The sequence below is a fragment of the Aspergillus uvarum genome (assembly GCF_003184745.1).
Source record: "Aspergillus uvarum CBS 121591 unplaced genomic scaffold BO82scaffold_82, whole genome shotgun sequence".
Lineage (NCBI taxonomy): Eukaryota > Fungi > Ascomycota > Eurotiomycetes > Eurotiales > Aspergillaceae > Aspergillus > Aspergillus uvarum.
Window position 1 is genome coordinate 48,743 of NW_020291379.1, and position 14,659 is coordinate 63,401.

The following is a 14,659-nucleotide window of genomic DNA, read 5'->3' on the forward strand; positions in this document are numbered from 1 at the left end:
CGTCTCAGTTGTCGATGGTCTCGCCAATGTCACCCTCCGACGGCCTCTTGCCGTCAGCAGAAGCAGATAGTCGTGCTGCGATATCGTCGATGGGCGATCCGTCAGGCGGGGACACGATGGTGGGTTTCCCGGCGGATAGATCGTTTGTGGTGACAGGGTCGACGGCAGGGGCCGGCACAGCCGTGCTGTTGTCGTCGTTTAGCGGGATGGAGTGCTTCACTTCGGTGAATGTTGGTTCCGGTACGGGCTCGGGCAGGGTTTCTTGCATCGGGCTGACGTCCGCTGGGGCAGCAGCTGGAGCGACGGCGCCGGGCGACACTGGCTCGTCCCGGGCTTCCTCTTTATCGAGAGCGGTGGTTGGAGCTTGGGGCTCGGCTGATTCACCAGCAAGGTTCTTAGCGATGGGAGGTGCCATGGGTTCCGGGGAGGTTGTCTCAGAAGGCGACGGGGCTGTGGTCGGCTTTTCGTCACCGACAGTAAGGGTTCCGTCCGCACCCATTTGCCACACGTTCCAGGTCTCCGTGATCTTGACCTCGGGAATGGTCGGTAGCCTTGCGGGCGTCTTTTCGACAGCTGGCTTTCGCCTGGTGGGACCACGGGCACGGCCTTTCCGGGCATCACTAAGCGGTACTTTCTCGGCTGGCGCCTCCTCTTCCTTCTTCTCCTGTGGCTTAGGGGGCGCTTGCGGGCCGAGCTGGAGCCGCGAGTTCAAGTCGGAAAGGAACCCGGCCTTCAGAGCGGCAATCTTACTTCCACCAGGCCGTGCGGGAATGGCTGGCTTGGGCTTAGCGGCAATATCCTTGGCCTCTTCAGGGCTGGCGCGCGAAAAAGGTTTGGAGGGCCGGGCCGGAATTTGCGGCTTCGGTCTGTCGGGAATCGAGGGAGGTTGTCGCTTATCTGTAGGGGAAGTGACCGGCTTCGAGGAAGCATCCACCGGAGGGGCCTGTCCCGGGCGTTTCAGTGGGCGGAGGGGAATGCTGGGCTTTGAGGGAACCTCCGGGCTCTTGACCTCTTCTTCTGCCGGTTGGACTGTCGTCACTAGCGTATGACTTTCAGGTGCATCTTCCCAGATATCTCGACTCGGAAATCGCTGCTTAGAGATCTCCGGGCGTGAAGGCCTGCCTTCCCGATCGTCCGTTCCCAAGATGTGTGAAGCGACTTTGTGAGCGTCAATCTGAGGCGCCTGGCTCTTGCGATTCGACTCTTGCTCGGGTGTTTCAAAAGCCTCCTCCTTGGGGATGTCCGGCGTAGATACAGTGGCAGATAATTGCAAGCTGTTGGGCGAGTCCTCCCAGATGTCTTGGCTGGGAAAGCGGTGCTTCAATTGGTCCGGACGCTGCTTGAAGCGCTCTGCTGGAGTGATGGGCTTCTGGTCCTTAGACTCGTCCTCGGGGAAAAGAGGTTCGTATTCCTCGACATCCTCAAGCGGCGTATGCGTGCCTTCGTGCTCGTCACGCGAGTTGTATCTCGCTAGAGCTGGCATACCGCTGTGAATACTAGCCGTCCTGCTGTTCGAACGGCTGTGGGTCACGCTTGGAGTGCGGCTTCTTCCTTCATAGTCTACACTGCCATTGCGGCCAAAAGTTGGCGAGACAGCCGGGTGCTGGAAGGCAGACTCCGGGCGTACTTCGTCAGCTGCCAAGATAGACTCCGGCTTTTCTTCCTCGAGATCCAAATTGTGAGTGAGCTCCTCGGGGCCAGGAGTCTGAGCGAAGCCGTCCGGATGATGCAGATGGTGATATGGCTCGTCGACATGAATCACCCGGGAGTGAGTCGATTTGTCGTCACTTTCCTGCTCTACAGCAGTCCCAGGCTGAGCTTGTGCATCGGTAGCCGGAAAACTCGAATTGCGTAGAGGTGACTCAACAGCGAGTCGAGAATTACGACGCGAGTCGAGTCCCGGTGACGCTAGCTGATGTGTGTACTCGTCGGAGGCAATGTAGCCGACCTCCTCATCGGGAGTTCCCGCCAGGGCAGGGGATGTACCTGTACGTCACATTATCAGAAACTGTCATTAATAAAAGACCTGCAAGAGCTTACCAAGCCCAGAACCATTCACTGCAGAGCCACGGACAATTTTGTTCAAATCGTCGCTGCTCAAGGCCCAGTCGGGCCGTGGTGTACCAACACCTGGGCCATATTGGCCTTGCTCCTCTCGAACAAACTCTTCGGGGTGCTTCTCATACCAGGCCTTCTCGAACTTGTCGTTTGAAGGAACACCATGACCATGCAGACCATAGCTACCAGGAGGCAGAGATGCCTCGCGGCCACTGCGAGTGCGGTGATGGTTGCGTCCAGAGCGTTTCTCCTGGGGTTCCAGGTAAGGGCTCGGGGATGGAGCTTGCACATCGCCGGCATTAGGGTACATCGGGACTCTCTGTCCGATCTCCGGAATGCCATGCTCCTCTCCGTGGAACGACTGTCGACGATCTGCGGACATGGTTGAGGAGTCACCACGTGAGCCGCTGGCTCGCGAGTGCAGTGAGCGGGTGGGCCGCTCAGGATGATCGTCATTTGAAGGAGATGGAGCACGCCCCAGGCCTGCTGCAGCAGCCTGACGGGAGTCTGTACGTGTCACAGCCTGCACTCTTGCCTTGGCGCTGGAAGTGGGTAATGACGGTCGTGGCGCATGAAGCTTTAAATCGCTTCCCACGTTTCGGGTCTCTGGCGGTGTAGCCTGCTGGGCCTCGGACACATTGGCCACATCCAGGTCCTGGTATTCAATGCCCTCTTGACCAAGCGAAGGTATCGTGACACTAGGGGGTCTCTGGGGTAGGTCATTCGAGGTAGTTCGTTTCAGGCCCCATCCGTTGGGCAAATCGTTCAGAGGAGACGGGGCGTAGCTATCAGGAAACGGAGATACGGAGCGCTCGGCACGATTGGACGGACGAGGAGGGATCTTGGGGCCTTCTGCTGAGGCGGGCGCAACATTCTGTTGTGGAGACCTCGACGGCCGCGGGGGAATGGCGGGGGCTGCTTGTGTAGTCATGGCGGGCTGCTAGTAAGGCAAATGACAGATTGAATCTGAGCTCGAAGGTCAACTCTGGCAATCAAGTCAGTCGATTATGGATCTATGGGGGATAGAGATCCCCAGTCACATGAATCCTAGCGAGTGTGCATGTCAATGGTTGGGCGGGTGAGGACGCTAGCACAGGGCAGCTTTGCATCGGTCACTGTATATGCGCTCGGTTCGCCATGGAAAGGGGGAAAGACAGTACGTTGTCTATTTTTGACGGACTTTGAAGACAAGATCGGAGTTCATGAGAAGGATATTGAGATGTGAGTGGGGAACAATCTAGGGCAAGGAATGTACATGTTCTCCAAGTGAGTAGATAAGGTAGACACGATGCGTGGCCGATCACCTTCTTTCACCGTTGGCATTCCCTGCCATCGCCTTGACAAAGACATGAAAGATTTGGGAAATCGGTGGGGGAAACAGTCGACTTTTGGAGACCCTGATAAGAGCAGTAGAAGTGATTCGCTTACCGGCTAGGTTTGATGGTGGGAAAAGAAGTATGCGAGGTGCTATGCTTATGCGGGCGAGCTTTGGAGGGAGTATTGGCCCAAGTAGACGGAGACCAAATGGCGTCAATTGGATGGACAGTAGGGGGGATGCGGAGTTGGGCAATTATAGTAGTAGGGAAGATACTTGAGGGTCAGAGTACGAACAAGGAAGTAAGTAAGTAGTAGTAGGTTGATAGAGTATAGACGAGGGGAAAGTTTAGGGGAGAGTGGGATGAGAATTCAGGGAGGAGAAGTTCAGCAGAAGCCGAGGGGGAGGAAAGATGGGAAGAAGATATGATGTATGACTTGGTGAGACTAACTACTGTAAGGTAAGGTAAGTTACTCCCGCAAAGTGGCCGTAATAGCAGGCTAACCGCATGCTTTCCTGCCACGGCCCACCGCCCCGTCGCGTGACGTTCTCTGACGGCGCCCCGACTGTATGCGCCTTTGTCAGGCTGTGAGCCAACGACCTTAGTTGGTTGCAATTACGCCCGTACTCGAGTACAGTACACTTTACTGTAGTGGAGCTGGGCTGAGAAGTTCAATTCAACACTTTGAACCTTGAACCTTGAATTGCCAGGACCAGGTCCATTTTTTAGGTTTACCATTTTTCTCTCGATCCATTTCTACCTTTCGTCATTGGTGCTCGATCTTCGTGTCCCTTCGAATCTTTCTTGGAGATAGATACCTGCCCCGTTCCACCATCGTGAGACTGATTAGAAGCTCCAGTGTATCGATAGGTCATTGGATCAAGCCAATGGCCGACCAGATTTTATAGGAAGTACATCAGCCAGAGGACCCTCAGACGAACAATCATACAATCGTTGGCATCACATATCCCGAGGATTTCCTCAATCCCTTCCGCTTGCATTTGTCCACTCCTCATGCGCGGAACATAAGATTGCAGGATCATATTCGGCTACCTATAAATTTAGGCACCTTAGTATTTCCCAACGATGCGCATCTAGTATTCTTTGGTCCAGCGCCGGTGGCATCCACGAGAGCTCAATAATAGCTCATACCGGCCAGCAGGGCCCTCCCACCCTTCGAAACTTGGTATCAACCTGATGATCCGCCGTCCAACTATTTTGGCTCATTCCATCCGTCACCAACTATGAAGGGAAAAAAAATCCCTCGCCCTATTTCGTGTGACAGTGGAGAGGACTGACTGGTGTGAAAACTGAAAATCCCTCTCTGCATCACACTTTACCCCATACTGAAAAGGAGCGACAAAACTGCGGCCGGGCCAGACCATGGTCCAGATGAGCTGTGAGCCACAAGCGCCACGCTGGTGGTGGTAACTTATCTACTAAGTGATTTTCATGCGACAGCAGCCCCGGCTGCCAGGTACCTTGAGTTCAATTTTAAATACACTGGACTCTTAAAAAGGCGTTTTCTATCCATGGTCGTAGCATAGCTGCTACTTGATAAGGACGATTCGGCTTCAGCTCCCCAGGTACGGAGTACTCTGTATTAAGCAAGAGCTTGCACCCCCTTTTTTTTTTTGGCGCAAATGCAGATACTACGAGGATGCCCGTAGTGAGTAACCCCTCATGTGGCGGTGCAGATTGGCTGCACATGGGCCTGATCGCCGTTCTGAGGGTTGTCGGATGTTGCGCGGCTGATGTGCTGGGCGAGTAGAAGATGCAGAATATCCCTCATGGTGAACAGCTCCGATGGTCACAGGAAATGTGGCATATCATCAACTATTCAAACAGTTGCAGAGGCTTGGGCCCCTATATTGCCAGCAGACATTGAGAATTCCGATAAATCACTTCAAGTGTCATGATCACGCCGAGACAAAATGAGGAACTACTGGAATTACAGAGTAAAAACTGTACAGTACTCCGTACTTCGTATCGCATCCAAGGTGATTGTATCGACTTGGATGTGACTGGCCACATCCTCCGTAGCCCCCCTCAACCAGAACCCCACCAGCCCCGAGGCGGTGAACAGCCTGGACTCAACCGGCCCCACATCATGATTGCATCATGAAGCCCATCGCCGCCGTTTCGCTTATCGTCCACGGGGTATCATCCTGGGCGTTTGCGATAGGCGGCTTTTTGGTTCTGATAAACAAACGCTGCGCGATTAGTACTGACTGGATCCAATTAATATGTGTAGCTTCTTATCGAGTTCATACGATGATAAAGGTATCATTCTAGAAACAACAAGAAGTTTGTAACTATAGTATTCTCCAAAAACACACACCAGCATCCAGGCCACTCTACCCCATGGATTATTACATCAAAGTCAATTCAGAACAGACAATAGCTGAACCCCACCTTCCAAGAATGCGCCTAGATGCCTACTCCAACAACAAATTATCAACATATCACCAGATCCGACCTGACTCTCCGCTTTGTACCGCACAGCACATTAAACTACATACATAATATCACACCCCTTCCCCCCCTCCTAAGCTCCCGAGCATTCCGATACGCAGCTATCAGCGCCAAGTACCCCGTATGCAAGAAAAAAAAGGCCACGAGGGAGAATGTCTAGTTTCTAGGCACTGCATCCACACAGACAATCCGCGCCCCCCACTGCCCTACCAGCGAAGACCTCAGCTCCAGGTGATGACTTGAAGATCCCCGATCCCAGGGCCCAATCAGCGTGGTCCCTGCGTTCTTTATGTCGAAGCTACGGACAACACATGATAGGGGGGCTCAGTCTGTAAATCATCGGTAGGGTTGATTACTGTACTGTAGTTGCCTAGCTGGACAAAGAAGGAGAGTCTTGCGCAGAGAGAGAGAGAGACACGCTGCCTAGAAGATCCCATTGACCGTGCTCTGATCATTCCCACTTGTTCGCCCCCGTACATGCATGTATGAAGTCAGCACAGACGCCAACCGCGCCGCCGGAAGCGCGGGGTAAATTGGAAGACCTCCTCTTCTCTTACTCGATGAGGAAAACGGAGGGGTAAACGAGGGGAAGAGGGGAGAGACATGACGTATCGAAATTGCCCCTGAGGATGCACTAGTGCTCTTCCAAGTTGTCCCTTAGGCATCCATTGTTGAAAACTGGAAGAAACTTGGGGTTGTTGTTTGCACTAGTATGGGGATATGTGCGCGGCTGGAATGTGATGATGGAAGTAGTTGTGCACGACGAACAAAGCTACCCGAAGGAGCATTGCTCGAACTCGATAAAAGTTTAAGGCTGGAGATGGTGCTGAAACCAAGCTGATTGAGTGGCTGAAGTCCGGCTTTCGCAGTTCCCGTGGTTATATTCATGCCATGCATGATGCCGTCCGGGTGGTCAAGGGGGAATGCAAACAGCCGGGCAGGCACTGTTCAGGGCCAGGGCTGCGGTTCGAGAGATGGTAGCCCAAGCTTAGTCCACTTTTTCCTGGGTGACAGACTTCCCGGAGCACATGCGATTGGCCTTGGAAATAGCAAATTTCATATTCATCGCCAGGATGCTGGTTGGTAGGGTATTCGCTGCGGTGAACTACTAGTTGTTACAGGTTTCATCTAAACTCATCACGAAAGACCTCAACGAGGTAACAGATACCAAAAACAAAGCAGACCGATACAAGGCAAGGTATTAGGAATGGCTCAAGCAAAGCATCAGCAGCAACCTAGACTCCAGCGAAGCTGAATAAAGTTTCACGAAAAGCAAAGCAGAGCAAAGCAAAGCAAAGCGAAGGAGTGCATAGCCCCTCCGTCGTAGCAAGAACGCGATATCGGCTCATCATCGCATCACACTCAACTCCAGCCCAAGAAGCCATGCATTCCATTTTTGACTTTCTGACTGATTGAAGTCGCTCGTTAGAATCAGCTTGTCATTGACCCCGGGAAAATGCTCACATTGTAAAAGTTGGTTTCTCCCTTTTGCGCAAAAGCCTACGGCCTCTACACAATCATCTGCGCAAGTCCTTGGCCACCCAGTGTCTTACTGCTGACAAACTCTTGACTCTTCACGGCCGCGAGCGCATAGAAAATGGCCGCAATCAGGAGAACAACAGCCGCAGCAATCAAGCTGGTGGCATACTTGAGTAGGCTGAGAAACTGCACCACACTCATGACGGCGTACATGCCAGCACGCATCCAGTTGGTTGTGAACTTGCGGATGAATTCATCGAATTTCGGCGAGGTCGGGCAGATTCGGAGCAGGAAAGGTACTTCGGTGAAGATGAGAATGAAGGCGGAAACACTGTACAACATATGTGAGCTCCAGCTTCCAGTTGCGGGATACCAAGCCACTCACAGACACAGGACGCTGAAAATGATGATCACCGCATTGAAACTGAAGATATTGGCGATACCGAGCGCCAAGCATAGGATGATGCACACAACACCCGTCCTAATTTAGATCAAGTTAGCGCTTGTGGCCTGCGATTCAACGTCTCCCAACTCTCCCTCGTGTATAGTGCTTCGATAAGGCTCTTCAGGTGCTGCGTGCGCTTTTCGCTTTGGCAGACGGGTATTGAATGAGCTCCCATCACGGAGGCGCCAAGCGTCCATGCTGGGGGGCCAGGCAGCAGTTATTCTTTTGCTTGCATTGTAGTTGCGAAGCTCCCAGCCGGTTGAATTGCACAGAATTCACTGAACAGAAGAATCGCGACATACCATTGACCGTAGATACCTAAGCGATAGTGTGTTAGCTCTTCCTGTCTTTGAATCAGTCGAAGTGTAAACAATGCAGGTCCATACTGAAGTTTCTAGTGCGGAACTCCTCAGCGAGAGTCATGGTGGCGGTTCAAGGAATTTGTGGATTGGAAAGGGCTTTGTGTGGTAACGGAGATGTATGAAAGTAAGAGTGACCGGTTGTGCGATATCAGATAGATCTCTTTTATGCTGATCTGCAGTATCCTAGGTTGGGGTACGGAGTAGATTGTAGCGCGATTGACAGTTGTTGATGGGGCCAGTTTGTCTATCCGACCGACCTCCTCACCGCCAAGGCAGAACCGGGGCAGAATCGGGGCTCCCGCATTACTGCCACCCATGGTCGACGCTCCGCCTTTCAGACAACATAACATCCTCTGCAATTATTGCTTTGCATCGACCTCTACACCGCGAGTCTTTTCATTTGATTGCGACATAGCTTGCTGCCTGGTGCTCGGTACGGTATATGCTCTGCTGTACATACTCCTCAGCCTCTACATCCCCCACATTTGACCCTAGACATGGAAGCCGTTTCCAGGCATAGCCGCAATGCTTCTAGATGTAAGGAGTCTCCGATGAAGTAGTGGTCGTCTCCCGCTAATGTATGATAGCTTCCCGACCTCGTAGCACGACGAAGGGTCCACTTGACCAGATAGACGAGTAAGCAGACCGATGTACTCTGTCAATGTCAAGGAAAACACTGATGAAGCCAGTCCACTCGGCACCGAGACGGTGAACACTTTAAGGCAATCCAACCCAGCAGCTCAAACCGAGCTCTTTGGTGTTTCCTTTGAGAATCTGGATCCACTTGCTCCTGATGATCTGCCACCTACCGTGGAGAAAGACCTTTCCTTCCTTCTTCGCTATGAAATCTATCACTCCCTATCACAGCTGGACATCCCACATGCATTGCGCTCCGAATTCATCGTTCCAGCCTCCAGCGAGTCATTATCTGCGACTCTTCAAAAACTGGAGAAACTCCTAGCGGAGGGTCATTTCTTGCTGGCAGCTCATCTCAGTGGAACGATATTGGGGTCTTCTCTGATCAAACCCACAGACATCAAACGCATCTTTGCTTTGTTTTACACCCGGTTAGCATGCCTACAGCTTTCCGGGAACACCATCATTGCCGCACAGGAGTCTAAAGCCCTCGAAGATTTGACCTCTGCTTTCTACTTCGTGGAGCCATTGCCTGATAAATCCGCCGAAGGTTCGAGCTACCCTCGCCATATTGTGCCATGGCCTCTGAGGGCCTTAGCCGTGCGACTTCAAAGTATAGGGTTCGGCGACTCTCGAAGAGGCATTGGCGGTCTTTATGAGATTGGCCTGGAGGCAAGAAGGGAGATCTTGCGGCCAGATCTTGATCCAGCGGAGCGGCAAGTCTGGAGGGAACGACTCGCGGACTTGGGGATCCGGAACGTCAATGCACTGATCGAGATGGGGGACCTCAATGCGGCCAAACAGGCACTCTACAGTTTGCGCATGGCAGGCGTAGACAATGAAACCCGCAACGCAAGAAAGGCGCTCCTGTTGGTGTTGATTGGCGATCTCGACAGTGCCAGGCAATTGTGCAGCGAGGGCAGTGAAAAGGACCAGGGCTTCTTCAACGCCCTCTTCAGTATGGCTGAGGGCCAACATGGCACGGCAGCCGACGAATGGCGCAGTCTTCTGGAGCGCGAGCGCCAGAGACCCGACGAAGCCATTATCCAGCAGAACCTAGCAGTCTGCTTGTTGTACATTGGTCGACTGAATGAGGTAAGCTCCATAGTGCGCGATACTGATGGATTAGCAACACTGCTGACTATGGCTCTAGGCTCGTGAAGTTCTCGAATCCTTGATACAAAAAGAGCATTCATTCCCGAGCCTCGTGTACAACTTATCGACTATCTACGAGCTGTGCTCTGAGAAGGCTGGGAAGCTCAAAACAGATCTTGTCGAGATTGTAGCCAAACAACCAGTGACGGGAGTCCTGAACTTGGACCGGCCAAGTGCAGATTTCAAGATCTGATGTCAATCGATGACCAAGGCCGCACAGTATTGAAGAACCATTCCAGCCCATCCTCCTTGTCCGTGTGCTTTGGCCAAACCAATGCAGACATCTTACCCTAAGGCAGACGCCATAACCTCGATCATAATTCGCCAAGCTATGATGTAATGATATAATGATATTTTCGGCCATTCACCATCACAAAGCCTCCTTGATGGGGGTCAGATTGACGGGGGGTTTCTGCTTGGGCCTCCTAATGATAATCCTATCACCCTCTTTCTCCCATCCGAGCTTCTCCAATTCCACCAGCTTCTCCCACGTCAACTCCTTCTCTCCGGTACAACCTTCTGTGATCCACTTGCTATCGGCATTGAGATAAGCTTTACCCACAGCTTTGAGCGCGTGCCTTCGAACCCGTTCCTCAGCCCAGTTGAGGACGGCGCGGATGTTGGAATCTACTCCCCTACGAATCCGCCAAAATATAACCCAGTCATCATGTGCTAGCGCATGCAGGATTTCATCGACCATGGACGAATTGAATGCATATTGGCTGCGCGCCCGCGCACGCAGCTCATAAGCGGCACCCAGGTCCTGTTGGCGGCAAGCAGAATCAAGGATTTGGTACGATATAACCTCCTTCAGATCAGAGTCTGGAAGTGGATGCGACGAAGTATGGAGCTTTTCCATGAGGTATCGGAGGGAGGGAGTATACGATGGAGGATGTTGGGCTCGGATGGCAATCTTAACGGAGAAGAGGTGAACCTGTTGGGAGAAGATGATAGGGATTGCGGATGCAGTGGCCAGGACGGCCTCCCGGAGCTTTCTGAGGGAGAGAAGGATAGTAGATAACTCTGATGCTGCCGAAGGAGTGGATGTTCCTGTTGGTTTCGTGGGTAAGGAAGCAGGCGGGTTCTTGGTTGCGTCATCCGAAGCGCTCCTGGGGAGGGATGTCCAGGCGGCGTCCAAATCCTTCGCATGAAGGGCGCAGAACTCCATGTATCTCTCAACAATACTTTTATAATAATCCTTTTGAGCTTTGTGGTCTAGCAATCTGCACATGTCAGCCCGGGCCGGAGGTGGGGGTTGGAAGGCGCGCAGGCGTACTTCCGGTCTCCTTTCGATACGAAGCCCACCGTCTCCAAGGAGTCTGCCACGGGCTTCAGACGACTCCCGGAAGTTTTGCGCATCGGGGGCGCTCGACTAGTCATATTCAAAGGAGCGACGAGTTGTGTAGAGCTGGGTTGGATGGACGTCCTAAGGGAAGAGGGAGACGGAGTGGGGATGAAGCTACTGTATGCTATCGGTCGTGTTTGCAGGGTTTGCGCTGTTTGTTTTTGTGTCCTTTGCCCCCAACAATGCCCGAGGAAGCGGCGAGTTTCCGCTGAGTCCCAACCGACTTTCTTGTCCTCATCAACCTCTTTTTTGGGTCGCGGTGATTTCAGCGGGGGTTCCGGTCACTCCTGGTCTATCTGGTCTTGAAAGCGTGCCACTTTGGATATCCAGTTCAGGGTCACCGGTCCCCTTCTTCCCTCGCCGACCTCGTCGACAGAATTGAAACAATCCCGGATTCAATCTGTCATTGTACATACATACCTACATACAGTATCCGCAGGCTGCATGTGAAGAAGATGGCCACTCGCCAGCGTCACTCCACTCACGGCCAAGAGAAGGTCCCGGGCACGAGTCAGCCTGCTGCTGTGGCAGCTGCTGTGCTGGAACAGCCTCCCAAAGTCCTCAAGAAGCTGCTTCACTGGGATGAGCTCCCCCATTGGCAGCGCGACAACCAGCACATCCATAGCGGGTATCGGCCGGCCTCGGCTTCCTTCCTTGGTTCCTTCCAGTCCCTGACCTATCTTCACAACGAAACGGTCAACATCTACACGCACTTGCTGCCGTCGTTGCTGGTGGTGCCGGCGGCTTTCGCACTGTATCAGGCACTAGCCCCCCGGTATGAGACTGCGACGCAGGCGGACGTGATCGTCTTCGGCTGCTTCTTCGCCGGGGCGGCCTTTTGCCTGGGCATGTCTGCCACCTACCACACGATCTCGAACCACTCGCCCGTGGTGGCGCGCATTGGGAACGCGTTCGACTACGCGGGCATTGTCGGGCTGACAGTGGGCAGTTTCATCCCCAGCGTGTACTTTGGCTTCTACTGTCAGCCCGCGCTGCAACGGCTCTACTGGAGTATGATCTGCACGATTGGCCTTGGCTGCGTCGTCGTCTCGATCTTCCCCCAATTCCGGACGCCAGGCTGGCGACCGTTCCGGGCGGCGATGTTTGTCGGCATGGGCCTGTCAGCGGTGTTTCCCGTGATCCACGGATTACGCCTTTACGGGCTGGGGCAGATGACACGCCAGATCGGACTCGGCTGGCTGGTGCTCCAGGGTCTCCTGTACATCCTGGGGGCAGCGATCTATGCGGCTCGGGTCCCCGAACGCTTGCGACCCGGCCAATTCGATCTGTGGGGAAGCTCCCATCAGATTTTTCACGTGCTGGTGGTCTGCGCCGCAATTGCTCATCTGACCGGGTTGCTGAAGGCGTTTGATTACAGACACAGCGGGTTCGCCGCCCACTGTGCGTGGAGCTGACGGTGATTCGCCGGCAAGGGGATCGAGGATCGCACAAGGGGTCTTTCGCTGGTCACCATCTTCGGAAATCTAGCCATACTGGACTTATTTTTTTTTTTGTTTTCTCTTACATTAATCGCAAAGATGGGCTGGGAAATAGACGCTGACGTCAAAACACGGGATACGAGACATTTGTCTAACAATTCAATTTCCATATTGTTTTGCTGACCATTGCAACATTCTATCACTGTTGAATTTCTTAAGGGTTTCCATTCATATTCAGATGTTCACCGCTTGCCCTGCGACATTTCAAACCGGGCAGACGAATCCCGCCATCAGTTTTACAGCTCACATGGTATGCGCTGGCTTGCATACCGAATTTTCTTTTCCAGTGCTATTGGATGCTACGTCAGAGATAATAGCCTTTTTTCGCCTTACAGTTTGGATATCTGGCTTCAAGCAGAATCTGCGTTAAAGTTGGGGGAGGGAGTGAGAGATTCCCTCCCACCGACTGGGACTGCCGAACAAACAAACGAATGGCAATGTTGCACTTGAGCTTATTATCTTGTTGGACCTCTTACGTTAGAAAATAGACGAGGGAGATGGTTGGGCCGTTCTGGTAGCCAAGCAGCGATGGCCGAAATCGAATCTGGCAGATTGATTTCTTTTTTCTTTTCTTTTTGAATTGTGTATTTTCTTTTCCGACAAGTAAAGTGATAAAGAATGTCGAAGCAAAAATTAATCTACGGGCAGGTCAGTTGGACACACATGTCCAGAAAACCACGACGACGCTCAGATTCGCGAGGGCCCCCGGCTTTTCTTCTTCCCCTTCCACCTCCCCTCCCCCATGCGAGGTGGATCAGATGGAATGATTTAGGGTGTCACGACGGCTGACTTCATCTGCGCTTACCGTTCATTTAGGGATTCCGCGATACGAAGGTCAAGTCTTGCAGGTTTGGCCCAGCCCGCACCCAACCAGTCAGTTCGATTCGATTTAGTTCAGTCCGTCAGTCCGTCAGTCAGTCAGCCCCAGTCAAGCAGCCGCCAGCAACCACCAGCCAGCAAACCAAGCAACGGGGAGCCCAGCATTCGGAGAAAGGGTGGATGAAGACTAGCACTGTGGGTGGTTGATATAAATAAGAATGCGCGTGCGCTGCTGCTGATGGATTCAAGCTTATATTATACTTTTCGTGCTCGGAAACGCATCTGAAGTATAGATAAAAAGGTGATCTCTCCCCGATCTTGTTTCTACAACTTTCGGTTTGAGAGGTTGCAGGCTTCCCCTTATCGACTTCGGCCAACGTGTGCCCTGCCTGTATTGTGTGTATATGTATGTCTGTTGTACATGGTTTTCTATCATCATTGTTGTGATCCTTTTATTTCTAAAACTCGCGAATGAAACCAACAATCAACAAACAACAACAACCCTAACCCGGAAGTACTCGACACCACACCGCCACCACTACCACCACCACCACTACCTCCTTTCACAATTATCAAAGAAGGGAGGTCACACAAAACCACAGCTACACGCGCGCTCGCACTCCCCTAAACAAACAAGCCCCCCTCTCCCTAATCAACGGGGAGAGAATAAAAAGTATAGATGCTGGCCGAAACACACTCGGTTATCAAGACCGATCATCACGCCCCTCGCACCCCCGGTCCCGGCGCCATCACCACCAACCTTCTCGACAACACCCCGAAACTCCGGGCTGCGTGCGAGAACTGCCGCCAGTCCAAGGTGAAATGCAACCTGTCCGTGTCGGGGGGCAAGGAGGCTTCCTCGGCGTCGTCCTCGTCCTCGCCGGCGTGCATCCGATGTCTGCGGCATGGGTTGACCTGTCGGTATCGCGTCGCCAATCGGTCTGGGAAACCCAAGGGGAGTAAGAATCGGGCTACGTTACGGAAATTAGGGCAGTTACAGCTCCAGCATCAGCAACAGAATCAGCATCAGCATGTGGAGCAGCGGAAGCCGATGATTTCAAGAGGAGGCG

At 52.9% G+C, this 14,659-nt stretch overlaps 5 protein-coding genes across 5 annotated transcripts; 2 read left to right on the forward strand and 3 right to left on the reverse strand.

Moving 5' to 3' along the window:
* Positions 1 to 4: 4 nt before the first annotated feature.
* On the reverse strand, positions 5 to 2,989 carry BO82DRAFT_369244 (Aim21 family protein; the record flags this gene model as incomplete). The annotated part of the gene is made up of 2 exons (XM_025637156.1): positions 5 to 1,986; positions 2,041 to 2,989. The coding sequence occupies 2 exons, from the start codon at positions 2,987 to 2,989 to the stop codon at positions 5 to 7; spliced, it is 2,931 nt and encodes a 976-aa protein (XP_025486769.1).
* A 3,889-nt stretch (positions 2,990 to 6,878) lies between these two features.
* BO82DRAFT_202636 (Tvp18 family protein) lies at positions 6,879 to 8,346 on the reverse strand. The gene is made up of 5 exons (XM_025630620.1): positions 8,160 to 8,346; positions 8,076 to 8,091; positions 7,714 to 7,809; positions 7,314 to 7,659; positions 6,879 to 7,253 (listed from the first exon to the last, which is right to left on the reverse strand). Exons 1-4 carry the CDS (start codon positions 8,194 to 8,196, stop codon positions 7,359 to 7,361), a joined length of 450 nt encoding a protein of 149 aa, XP_025486770.1. The 5' UTR covers positions 8,197 to 8,346; the 3' UTR covers positions 6,879 to 7,253; positions 7,314 to 7,358.
* Positions 8,347 to 8,715: 369 nt separating this feature from the next.
* BO82DRAFT_295887 (uncharacterized protein) lies at positions 8,716 to 10,119 on the forward strand (the record flags this gene model as incomplete). The annotated part of the gene is made up of 3 exons (XM_025631885.1): positions 8,716 to 8,771; positions 8,825 to 9,866; positions 9,925 to 10,119. The coding sequence occupies 3 exons, from the start codon at positions 8,716 to 8,718 to the stop codon at positions 10,117 to 10,119; spliced, it is 1,293 nt and encodes a 430-aa protein (XP_025486771.1).
* A 177-nt stretch (positions 10,120 to 10,296) lies between these two features.
* BO82DRAFT_295914 (uncharacterized protein) lies at positions 10,297 to 11,285 on the reverse strand (the record flags this gene model as incomplete). The annotated part of the gene is made up of 2 exons (XM_025631886.1): positions 10,297 to 11,149; positions 11,203 to 11,285. 2 exons carry the CDS (start codon positions 11,283 to 11,285, stop codon positions 10,297 to 10,299), a joined length of 936 nt encoding a protein of 311 aa, XP_025486772.1.
* Positions 11,286 to 11,501: 216 nt separating this feature from the next.
* On the forward strand, positions 11,502 to 12,854 carry BO82DRAFT_202696 (hemolysin III family protein). The gene has a single exon (XM_025630621.1). It carries the CDS (start codon positions 11,727 to 11,729, stop codon positions 12,684 to 12,686), a length of 960 nt encoding a protein of 319 aa, XP_025486773.1. The 5' UTR covers positions 11,502 to 11,726; the 3' UTR covers positions 12,687 to 12,854.
* Positions 12,855 to 14,659: the final 1,805 nt, after the last annotated feature.

Bases quoted from the DNA above. Each gene is read 5' to 3' on its own strand.
- BO82DRAFT_202636 (XM_025630620.1), bottom strand. From the start codon at position 8,196: ATGACTCTCGCTGAGGAGTTCCGCACTAGAAACTTCA. The intron at 7,660-7,713 runs GTGAGTGGCTTG...TATGTTGTACAG, and splicing joins ATTTTCAGCGTCCTGTGTCT to TGTTTCCGCCTTCATTCTCA.
- BO82DRAFT_202696 (XM_025630621.1), top strand. From the start codon at position 11,727: ATGGCCACTCGCCAGCGTCACTCCACTCACGGCCAAGAGAAGGTCCCG.